Genomic DNA, 12,383 nt, shown 5'->3' with positions numbered 1-12,383 from the left:
GGATGGTGGTGCAGTGTCTCATTGCTAGTGAGGTTTACGAGTTTGCTAGTATATATGCTTCACAGACATTGCTTCGTAGAGCGGAACTTTGGCGCTCCATCCGATGTTACCCATGGGTTACAAATGTGTTTCTCACAGGGGATTTCAATAACTCACCTAGCCATGAGGATAACTCCTCACATCGTTCCCATATGTTGCGGGCCGAGCAAGCAGAATGGTATAGTAGGATTGAGGGTTTGCATGCTTTGGATCTCTCGAGACGGCTCATGCCAGACACTCTTGGATTCACATTTCAGCATAATGCTCAATTGCACTATTTTGCCCATCTTGATCGATGGTATTTGTTAAATGCAAATCAGTATGACGCCTTTACATGCCGCATATGGATTGACCACACAATGTGAATGGTTGTGGTTAGCTCTATACTTTGGAATGGGGATTCATAACCCACCTCTGTCACATAAACGATTACTTCTCATCAACGATAGTTACCTCACTCATGATGCATTTGTTGATTTGGTACGCTCGGCTGCGCAACCCCTTTTGTTGCAGTTGAATGAGGATATTGACATTGCATGGCGTTGTTTTGTTTCACGCATGCAAATGCTAATAAGGGACTATGGCAAGTGGTACATGGGTGCTTTACGGGAGAGGGTGGCAGAGGCCAAAAGCATTGTGCAGTCTTACACTAAACTTAGTCATACAAGACCATTGACTGTCGAGGAAAATGTCTCTCATGGATGCTGAATCTTGTATCAAGGACAATGATAAATGAAAGATTGCAAAGTGGCAAGTGCGTGCCCGGCAAAAATCAATGCTTGATAAGGGATGCTCTTCCAAGTCTTTTTTCAAAGATCTTCATGCATCTAGACAAAAGCAAGGCATAGCACGTCTTATGTTGTCTGATGGCCCGTGGACCTCTACTAAGCAACAGCTTGCGGAAATATGTCACTCTCATTTTAGGGATTTGTTTGCCCATCCTATGCCACTTACACAAGATGCACTGGCTGCTTGCACTATGCTTTTGGATGAGGTTACACTGATCCTATCACTTGATGAGGCACAAGGCTTGGAAGAGTCCTTTACGGAGGAAGAACTACAGGCTGCACTTAGAGGTTTGGGCAAATGGAAGTCTCCCGGGTGGGATGGTTTGATGGTTGAATTCTTTCACACATTTTGGCCAGAATTGAAGCTTCCATTGCTATGCATGATTAATCAATGTTGGCGTGACGACATGTTGCCTCATTCTTGGAAGGAAGGCTTGCTGAAATTGCTCCCAAAAAAGTAACTCTGTGAGAATTTAGGTGATTGGAGGCCCATCTCTCTTATGCCAGTTGTTTATAAATTGGTCACCAAAATGATAGTTAATCGCATTAAGGGCTACCTTCATTCGGGATTGCACCCAGCACAATACTGCTTTGTTGCCAGGTGGCAAATTATAGACAACATAGCAAATGCCTACATGGTTATTAAGTATGCCAAGTACACTGACCAGGATGTCCTGATCATGCAAGTAGATATTGCTAAGGCATTTGACACTGTCCACTGGGACTTCATAGCTGGGGTGATGGATCGGATGGGCTTTGGACCCAAAATGCGAAATGTGATTTATTGGCTATACTAGGGGGGTACTGCTCAATGCATTTTTGGTCAGGGACTTTCGGCCGCTTGGACCTTGGGTAAATCGATGCGTCAGGGTTGCCCACTTAGTGCGTTGCTTTATGCCATTGCCACACACCCCTTGCTGTTATATATTGACAAGCCTACGCAGCAGGGCAGCTTGCATGGTATTGCGATGCCGGATGGTTCTCACTTTGTGGCACAGGCCTATGCTGATGATTCCTTCTTCTTCCCTGGAAATACCCCAACGGATTTGCAACAGATTATGGATGCCCTTTTGCTTTATGGGCTAGCAGCTGGGTTGCATGTCAATTTTCGAAAGTCGAAGCTATTATCAGTCCGCCACTATCTTTGGCATTCTAATCTTTGGCTAGGTCAGATTCTTCCACCCAGTTAGTTGGCCAAGCATTTGGGATACCCAATTGGCTGGGATGTTTCTTTGAAAGATGAGATGGTATGGGTGCTAATTGGAGTGCAAAATTGATTACTGGAAACTATTCACTTGGCCTTTGCATGTCCGCTTGCGAATTGTCCAGTCGATCATCATGGCGTACATTCAGTTTCAGGTGGTAGGGCCACGCGCCCTACCCCCCTTCCTTTGTTACCCTGGACTAGTAAGCAGATTGATACATTTATGTCTCGTGCCATTGCCTGTCTCTGGCGAACACAATCGAATCGCAAAGGGCTTCATTTGCTCAAACATGCTTGTGTGCGCTCGCCAAAAATGCATGGGGGCCTGAACATTCTCGACATTCACTATCACATGCTGGCACGTAAGGCCGCATTGCTTATTGACTTTGTCTGTCAAATGCAACCTTGGAGACGAAGATGTTGGCAGCCATGTGTGCACACATGAAAGTAGATGCTTATGGGCTTTGGATCACTCGGATGTCATTTTTGGTCATCTTACTAGGCGCATACCAGGTTGCCCTTATGCCACTTCTTTGATTACGGCTTGGCAGCAAATCTTATGTTTCATCCATTGGTCAGGTAGACCTCCACATACACGAAACTCACTCCAATCTCAGAGCATTCATTGGAGTCGAGCCTTTCCTCGGCCTTTAGCGTTGGATCACCCAAGAAAGGCTTATCATCTATCGACTTTGGGAATACGTATGGTACAGGATGTGGTTGATGAACATGTTATGGTTCTTTCTTTCCCTAGGGCCACCAGGTGCAATGGCATCTGGGCATGCATTATAGGCCGATATGGCGTACCATGGCTAAACTTCTGGCTCCATTTCAGCCGGTACTCTCCCTTGAGGAGGAGGATTCATTACAGGATTGGCATTTTGATCGTCAGCAGCCGGGTTATGCCTCATTCTCATTCCATCTCCTCACTGCTTCCAAGGCCTACCGTTTGCTTATTCCTCAACCTTGGATAGTGGAACATGGGAACAGGCTATGGCACTTGGATAAGCCTTTGCCTTGGTGGAAATTGACTTTAAAAAAGGTGTGGAAGTCAAAGTTCCCACTTAAGCAGCGGGTCTTTTTTTGGTGATGCATTACGGGCGTGCTACCGGTTGGCACTCTACTGGCTCAAAGGTGTATTGCTCCAGCTTTATGTCAGTGTTGCCGCCTTATGCCCGATTCAAAGATTATAGGGGGTTTGACATTAAAAAAACTTGAGACGTTTTTTGTTGCTTTCTGACCACGCAGGCATCGAAGAAGAAGAGAATTGCCTAAAGTTCTGAAACCAGATGCTTAGACATCGAAGAAGAAGGGAATTGCCTAAAGTTATGAAACCAGATGCTCAGACATGTAACCCTTTGTCTGGAATAACCAAAACTTGCAAACCATCTCCACCATACAAGGACGAGAAAGAGCTGGCTAATAATAGATGGCATCATCTTTGAGCGGGTCATTTTTATCAAAACAAAGGGAGTCCAAGAAGATGCGGATGGAAGTTCAGAGAGTATTCGATCTACGCAGCATTTTGGTTTGATGGGAGCCAGTTCATTGCAAAAATGCTTCCCTAGTGTAAATTAAAAATAGAGATTAGTGCTAGTGCATGAACACTTCCATTAACGGGATTAAACAAGGGTGAAAGAAACACTCCAGTCCCACAATACATATACAATATCGAGTAGACATGATTTGACCAGCCATCTCCAGCACCTGTCAAGATCTATTTATCTTCTTGCAGTTAACTTTCCAGCTTGTGCAAGTCCAGCAACACCAGCTTACGTGATTGCAATTTTGAGTGAGTTTGTGTTGACCCGCCTCCCCCCATTGGCCTCTTATTATTTTGGATTACATGCTTTTTTGAGAAACAATTCAGCAGAGAAGCTAGCTAAGATCTAGAAGACTGAAGAGGGAGCTCACATTCCCACACTGTCACATGCAACAGGTCGACAACTGAGGCCATGTATTGGGTAGATTAGGTGAGAGACAGACCATTGTAAGCTCTAATCTATAAAAGCACACAATCATTGAGCCATCTGACCGCCAATCAGCAGGGAAGGGGCCGTCCTCGGCCACTGCTAACCAGTGCTGCTATCATGTTTGTGGTTGTGCAGGTATTTTCTTTCAGTTTTTTGTTGTCTAGACATGCTTTATGCATCAAAGGTTAATCCCTTCTGCACAAGTACCACTACCTTGATTGAGGTATATAGAGAAAGAGATGGCAGCATCTATTGGGCGACTCCTAAAAACAAAAACCATTGTACACTTTAATTAAAACCAGGAGGGCATACATTTTGCCACTATTAAAGCACCTGTGTGGCTATCCGAAAACAGAATATCAAGTACCAAGACTCTTTAGATGAATAGATTTACTCAACCATATAGGGAGCCTCAGGTCCCATTTCCCACCCACAAATATCCTGCTAACTCAACCACATTGACAAATGTGAGCAACTACAGCACAAGTCCTGAATGGCAGAGACTGTTGCACAACAATTTTATTCATTCATCCATGCCAGGGGGCATGCATTGGCACCATCATCCACTTGTTTGTTCCACAATGATGTAATCTCGAAAGCAGCCAGCAAAATGCAGAGATGCATTCCTTGTTGTCTCACAACCAGCATGGCAGTACTTTGTTAGATGAATGTGGATGGCAGTCTTGGAACACCCCCGCCCACCCCCCACCCCACTCATTCTACTAAAATAATGAGCAGAGATGCATACCTTGGGATTTGGGCGTGCACCTTTAATATCATCCACTGTCAAGTTATTGAAAGTCCGATTTACATGTGCTGGAGAAAAAACCGCCAGAAGACATATCCATAAATATATATTTATCTAGCCAGCTCTCACAATCTTTCAAAAAGAGAAGAGTACAGCTACCAGGAATCCATGGACAGGGCCGGTCAAGATCATCCCATGTCTTCGAAAGGCTGGATACCTGCATAGAAGCACACAATACATGGCTGATTGCAAAACCTGTTGTTAATCACTTCTGAAATTGTGCATGTTTTTTAAGAAAGCCATGAACGTTAGGGGTATTGACTAAGTTTACTTTGTATAGACCACGGTTCAGAAATCTGTAAACAGGTGCAGGTTGTGCCAACTCTATTCCTGCAATAAAAAGAGTAGATTAAGTTAGCATGAATGCAGAAAGCATTCGTGGTACAGCAAGAACCCAAAAAACATAATGCAAAAAGGAAGTCCCCCAGTACCTTCTGTTGTAAGTGAACATGGTTGCAGAATGTTTTTTCTTCCTTTCTCGAATCTGTGATGACAGGAGCCAGTCATCAATAATGCAGTAATGTGTGTGGAAGAATTATACCTAACATGCTGTCCTGCTTGATTATATTTTGCCATAGAAAAACTAACTAAAAGATTTACCCATACATTGCACAGTGCTGTGCCCCCTAGCCAAATATTTGCTTTACTACTATGAGAAGGCTCAGCTGGAACTGATGTGCCAGTGAAGAGCAGGTTTGGGGCCTCTAGTTAGGGACAAATTTCTAGCCCATTCTAGACCATATGCAGCCCTTGACAAGCCCCATCCAGGTGCCCAAGGCCCAGCCAGGGTCTTGGGCGAACGAAAAGAATTTTTTGGCCCATATTCAGGGTTTTCTTTTCCCTTTTTGAGGTCCCCTGCAGCAGGCAAAGAGACCTACATAGTACAGCCAACAATTCTTCAAAATAACAACCGTCTTTTAAGCACCACTGGCCCTCATTTGTGAGGTTCATAATCAATCTCTTTCACTGCCCCACATAAAACCATGAAAACAACCAAGAAGAGGCAATGTAGAAGGCTGTGCTGAGAATAAAGTCATTGACTACAGCCCAGCCTAGAGGCCAAGCCAAGCTTCACGAAATGTCAATGAGATCTTGGTTTATCATGAGGTTCCATTTTTTTTGCAGCTGGTACAACAAGGGGTGGTAGATAGGATGCAACACCCCCTCTGCCTCTTCTATGTTTTGTACTTCCATTCTCCTATCAGTAAAGAAAACACTTAGCACAATGGGGACCACAGTACCATTGTGCTAAATCCAGCACAGTCCATGTCTAACCCACCAGCAAGATGTAATTAAGTGCATGGTTTTCGGGCACTTATTAGACTTTCGTCAGGCACGGGACAACCCAAGTCAAGAGTCATATAGGTCTAGGTAAAATTTGGCTAAGTATGAACAGTCTCCAGAGCCATTAATATCAGCCTAGGAGGGATGTTGAGCAAGGGGATGCATGAAGCCCAACGCAAAGGGCTGTGGGCAGCCATTGCGCAGCCCAACTAGGTGCCCATGGGGCAGTCAAATGCATAAGAGGCTGGCCGACCAGGTGCAAATCCAACGAATGGATTTGGGAGCCATTTGGCAACCCAAGACTGGGTCCAGCTCGTCCACCGCCAGGCAAGTTCATCGAGATCATCCTGACCAAGAAAAAATCAGGTTTAGTCCAGGCAGCATCCAGCCCCATCCTTTATACTCATTCATCTACAGAAAAAAAGCAAATACACCATCCATGGCGGGGGCCCTTCAGTGAGTAGTTGGGATCCAATCTGGTGCACCGTGCAGTATATATATCTCTCTTTCTCCTTTCACTTGCATGAAAACAAATGAATGTTCTATCTACAAAACTGATTAGAAGGTCCAAAGAATTCTGCACATGTAACACTATAGCTCTCACAGAAGTAAAAGGCTCCGTAATGACAGGTCTCAATCATAAGCTGTAGTACAACTTGCAAAGCCATCCGTGAAATATTAAGTATTCATAAGCCTCTTGTCAATTCTTCTTGCATGTCAAGGGTGGAGAACAAGCTGCAGTTGACTTTCCCATTAAATTCCTTGCACATGCTGGACCTGGCTCATATCTGGGCCAATGCATCCAATAGCTCCAAGAAAGCATCTGTGATCATAAAAATGTACTCATTCCACATGAAGGGCTGCAAGTAAACTCCTCCTCTGTGGTTAATTGTTTCCCTCTTAAACCATACTTCACCCTACATGCTTTGCTATTAGCTGCAATAAAGCGAGACCTTAGCATTCTCGTGTTTGCCTTTGTCAAGATCCATCTACACTGGGACTCCAGTCTGTACCAATTGTAGGAATGCACCTCATAAGTTGCTTTCCAAGGCTGCTCTCTTGTAAGGTAAACCCTGAGTAAAACTCTCCTAGAGACATTTCTAGACCTTGCACCGAGTCTCCCTTCCACCTCCCCATAGGAAGTGCATGAGCATGAGCTCTGCCTCTTAACACCCACATGTCTACTGACATGAGCATGCAAAAGAATGCCTGGAAAACCTGGTCCCCTATATCTCCAGAAGGTGCTAGTGCAGACCCACCAAATGCAGCCAGCGCCATGTCCATCCATGCGCTTTACCAGTCCGATAAGGGCCTCCACAACAAGAGAGCATCCTGGCTCATTGTAGGCCGTAGTCACCAAAAACGAGAAATGGGAACGGAAACGTTCGAGGAATGGAAACAGGGAAACGAGTTTTTAGGGGTGGAAACGGCCGTTTCCTGTGACAATATCACTTGGGAAATGAGAAACGGCCATGGAAACGGATGGGGTCCTGAAATGGAGAAACGCGTTGCTAGGCATTGAAACGGCTGTTTCTTGTGACTATGTTGTAGGCACCCCTAAGACCAACAATATAAAATATGACAGTGATTATCCATCTTGAAAATAAACTGCAAGTCTGATGAGGAGGTTACATTCTGTAAGCTTCATCTAGCCTGAGGGTGTCAAGTGCCATGGAATGCCAGTGCCTTGTTCCTTTGAATTCTGCATGTGCATGTGCATGTGCATGCGCGGGTGCATGTCCATCTGGTGATGATGGTGTTTGAGACTCCATCCCTCCACCTTCACATTTGGAAAAGCACATTTGTGAAAGAGCCCTGGCTCCCAACAAGGAAGACAAACTGTGCATGCATTAGGATGTGTTGAGGATGATGACATTTTTGTGATAATTATGTAGTCATAAAAGTACATTATATATGCTAAAATAATTATTTGATTGTTGGCTATGGGTACCTCTAACAGGAATGTCTGGGCGTTCACCAGGACGCAAATGTTGGGTGCAATGTGAGAACGCGTGTGAGGAGTTTCCATGCAACACGTGCGAGGAGTTGCCACCCTAGTGATTGGGTTGGCCAAATGCAGGGCGTCCTGTATATCTCGTCTTTTCTGCAGCGAAAGCGCGCGCAACATGTTATGTTCGTACTATAGAATCTACATGGCCCTGGCTGGCCTTTGTATTAAGGCAGGTCTTCCGAGTCTGCGTCTAACTGAAGATTATTTTTAATTTTTTAAACCCTATTTTATTTTTTATTTTTTTTAAATCTTGGCTTGAAAGTACTTCTTGTTTTCACCCACATACACAAGTGCCATCGCGCTGTCACTCAAGAGATTCGAACCCATAACTTGTGGACTTTCGAACTTCATTCTAACCGCTGCACTAACACGCGATCAATCTCAAAGTATAACTTGTTTTCACCCACATACACAAGTGCCATCGCGCTATTCGAACCCATAACTTGTGGACTTTCGAACTTCATTCTAACTGCTGCACTAACACGCGATCAATCTCAACACTTTTCTCTTTTTTATTCTCCCATCTCATTTCTTTTCTTTTCTTTTTCACTTTCTTCATGGAAACCATGAATCTCCTCTCTCAATCATGGTCTTGGGTCTAGCCATTAGAAAAGGGCCTCATCTCATGATATTTTTTTGTCAATATTTAAGGTAAGATGAGAGATGAGTAGATTATGTAAGTCATTTTGAAAAATGAGGGATGCTATGAATGACCAGCCAAGCCAAGGTCACAAGGGACAACCGATTGTGTTTTAGACATGATCATCCTAGGAAAATGATAATGAATTACAACCCACACGAAACCGATAAATGAGTCACCCAAAAAAATAAAATCAATACACACTTATGAAAAAATTAGTGAGCCAAAGGACAAGACATTTGTATTAAGAGTAGGCAATGTATAGAAAATAATGCAACGTCAAAGTACTAGTAGACTTAGCCTTTTGAGTTAATTTGTTTGTTGAAGGGTAGGAGTTCTTATTACTTGTTGAAGGGGAGATGTTATTACTTGTTGAAGGGGAAGAGTTATTACTTGTTTGTCACCATCAAATGCAACATCAGAGTACTAGTAGACTTAGGTTAATATGTTTGTTAAAGGGGATGAGTTGTTACTTGCCACCATCAAAACAAGAGACTTGTATTAGTACACTAGCCTTTAGCTTTCCAAGTTAATTTGTTTTTTGAAGGGGAGAAGCTTTTACTTGCCACCATCAAAATAAGAGGCATGTATTAGTGCTAATAGACTTAGCTTTCCAAGTTAGTTTGTTTATTGAATGAGAGGAGTTGTTACTTACCACCATCAAAACAAGAGATATCTATTAGTACACTAGTAAACTCATTTGGGAAGGCAGGTCTCAGTGTGATGCTCACCCCTACATGTTATAGATATCACAATAAACAAAAACCTGATATACTACCATCTAGTGGTTCAAAGAGACAACTTGAAGTGGTAGATGACTTATGATCTGTATATATATATATATATATATATATTATTTATTTACTTATTTATTTATATTTATATACCAGTTATGGTGAGAACAAGGAGTCATTAATATGTGTGTGTGTGTGTGTGTGTGTGTGTGTGTGTGTGTGTGTGTCTCACTTATGTTGAAAACAAGGAATCATTAACAGCATTACTTAAGTGCCACTCTAGACTCTAGGTGATGGGTAAGAGCAATGTGTTAAGTCACCACTTAGATTAATGGGTGAGAGTAATTCATTAGGGTATCATAAGCAAATAGGGTAAACCTCACACCTAATAAGGTGTCACTAGTGTACATGTGTGTGTAAGGACAAGGGAAGTGAGTATTTACATGAGACACATTAAGTCAATACCAATGGGTCATATTACTAATAATCATGAGTTTAACCATCTACATATTATGAAAACATGAGTAAGCCATAAAACTAAGAGTCCTTGTTGCTTCATGCATCCAAGGTAGCGAAAGGAACAATGTTGAATGTCATGATAACAAATAGTATTATTACTCTGTTTAAATAACAATTTGGACTATTTATCATTGTAGTGTGCTTCATTTCAGCCAAAATTGTTTCCTTGATCAAGGCGATGGAGGGAGGAGGAGGAATGAGCGGACCAGGGTAGGCATCATGTGGTTGTAGGTAAGTTAACTGCATGCAATTTTTCCATGTGTAATGCCTAAAAGAAGAATGTTGATGATGTTGTGACAAGCAAGGCGACATAGCACACAATATATTCTTAGAGGTTACTACCATTACTTGTTTTAAGGTAGCCTAAAACAAGTATTGAAAAGGGTACGAACACCTTCACAAAGATATGGACTGTCGGAGCACCCGTTCACAACAACTACTCCTCATGTTGGGGGCCTTACAAAATAGAGCACATCCATCATCCACAGTGATAATAGCAAATAGTTCTCCATTTTTATTTCCTAGTTTTTATGCTAGCTAGTTTTAAAATATTATCATTATGAGACATCATATATATTGTAAAGAAGGGATCTAACTGTGAGAGATCTAGGCTGAACTCATTGACTGGAGTACACACACATTGCACTCATTAGCATAGAGTAAATCATATATATTGTAAAGAAGGGATCTAACTATGAGAGATCTAGGCTGAACTCATTGAATGGAGTACACACAGATTGCGCTCATTAGCCCTGAGTACATACATGTGTTGCTCATCATAGAGAGTAGCCACCTAAACATGGAACGACTCAGCCATAGAAGCATAAGCTCCAAGAAAGGCTACATGAATAATATGCCAAAAGGTGATAAGTATAAGGGAAGACTACCTTTTATACAACAGGTGTCCCACTAAGGCCTTGCAGTCTGTTACTCCATACGAAGCTTAGCATGGCAGGAAGCCTTCTATTGGTCACTTGCATGTCTTTGGTTGCTTGGCCTATGCTTTAGTGCCTGTGCAACAACGTAGAAAATTGGATGATAAGGCTATCAAATGCATTTTTGTTGGTTACAGTGCTGAGAGCAAGGGTTACAAATTGTATCATCCACAGTCAAAGCGTATCTTGATTAGTCGAGATGTTGTTTTTGTGGAAGATGCTGTGCAGCCTTTATTATCATGTACCAAAGAGACAGGTGTGAGCTCACGGGATGTATTTGATATGTTGTTGCCTCTGTTTACAGGTGGGAATTCAAATGTAAGTCCTAATGAGGTAAATATTCAGCCTATGCAGATTTCAAACAACATCATAGATCATCCTATTTCTGATGTAGATTTACAGGATTTAATTTATGAGGATAGGGCTGAAAATGAGCAGGCTAGAGGTATGCCTAAATGACTAGTGCATGATAGTAAAATTGATGCACCTATGTCTAGTCGTACTCGTTCAGGTTTTCAACATGCCTCTTATGCATCAGATTGTTATGCTTTGGCTGTGTCTAGTATGTGTGAAGAGGAAGAACCTCTTTCATTTGATGAGGCACAAAAATCAGAAAATTGGTGGCAATGCAAAGTGAATATGATGCTATAATGAAGAATGGTACATGGTCTTTGTGTGATTTGCCTATTGGTAAAAAGGTCATTGGATGTAAGTGGGTTTTTAAGTTGAAACGAAAGCCAGATGGCAGTGTTGATTGCTATAAGGCTAGACTTTGCAAAGGGTTATGCTCAAGAAAAGGGTATTGATTTTGATGAGACCTTTGCTCCCACTTGTCGTATGACTACCATTCGTAGCATTTGTGCATTGGTAGCTCATAATGGTTGGAATGTACATCAGTTGGACATAAAGACTGCGTTCTTGAATGGAGATTTGCATGAGGAGGTGTATGTATCGCAGCCTTGTGGTTTTGTTCAAAGAGGGCAGGAAAACAAAGTGTGCAGGTTGAAAAAGGCTTTGTATGGTTTAAAGCAAGCTCCACAAGCTTGGTATGAAAAGATACATGCATATTTGACTACACATGGTTTTCAGAATAGTCCACTCAGAAAGCACTTTGTATGTTAAACGTGTGGATGATGTACATCGAATCATTGCTCTCTATGTCGATGACATGCTGCTCACAGGACCAAATGAGAGTCATATTGCTGATTTTAAGGCTGATTTGAATGCCTCTTTTGAGATGTCAGATTTGGGGCATTTGTATCATTATTTGGGGATACAATTTAAGCAGTGTGATGGAGGTATTGCTTTGTGTCAGACAAAGTATATTGAGACATTGTTTCGGAGATTTGGCCTTGAAGATTGCAAGCCTATTGCTACTCCAATGGAGATAGGTTTGAAGTTGAGTCTTCATGATGCTGGAGATCACTTTGATGTCACACTCTATCAGA

At 42.4% G+C, this 12,383-nt stretch overlaps 1 protein-coding gene across 1 annotated transcript in view; it reads right to left on the bottom strand.

Moving 5' to 3' along the window:
* The window catches only part of LOC147615304 (uncharacterized), a 49,115-nt gene extending 41,172 nt beyond the window's left edge, over window positions 1-7,943 (bottom strand). Inside the window, exons 1-5 of the mRNA XM_086778981.1 lie at window positions 7,729-7,943; window positions 5,244-5,296; window positions 5,084-5,142; window positions 4,912-4,969; window positions 4,753-4,820 (exon numbers count right to left, since the gene is read on the bottom strand). Coding sequence (XP_086635107.1) covers window positions 4,753-4,820; window positions 4,912-4,969; window positions 5,084-5,142; window positions 5,244-5,296; window positions 7,729-7,943 — 453 coding nt within the window. The remainder of the gene's footprint in view (window positions 1-4,752; window positions 4,821-4,911; window positions 4,970-5,083; window positions 5,143-5,243; window positions 5,297-7,728) is intronic.
* Between the last annotated feature and the right edge of the window lie 4,440 nt (window positions 7,944-12,383).

The sequence above is a fragment of the Cibotium barometz genome, chromosome 40 (assembly GCF_041138505.1).
Source record: "Cibotium barometz isolate CiBa-2024 chromosome 40, ASM4113850v1, whole genome shotgun sequence".
NCBI lineage: Eukaryota > Viridiplantae > Streptophyta > Polypodiopsida > Cyatheales > Cibotiaceae > Cibotium > Cibotium barometz.
The sequence above is the reverse complement of the archived record's forward strand: the minus strand, read 5'-3'. Positions and strand labels throughout refer to the sequence as shown.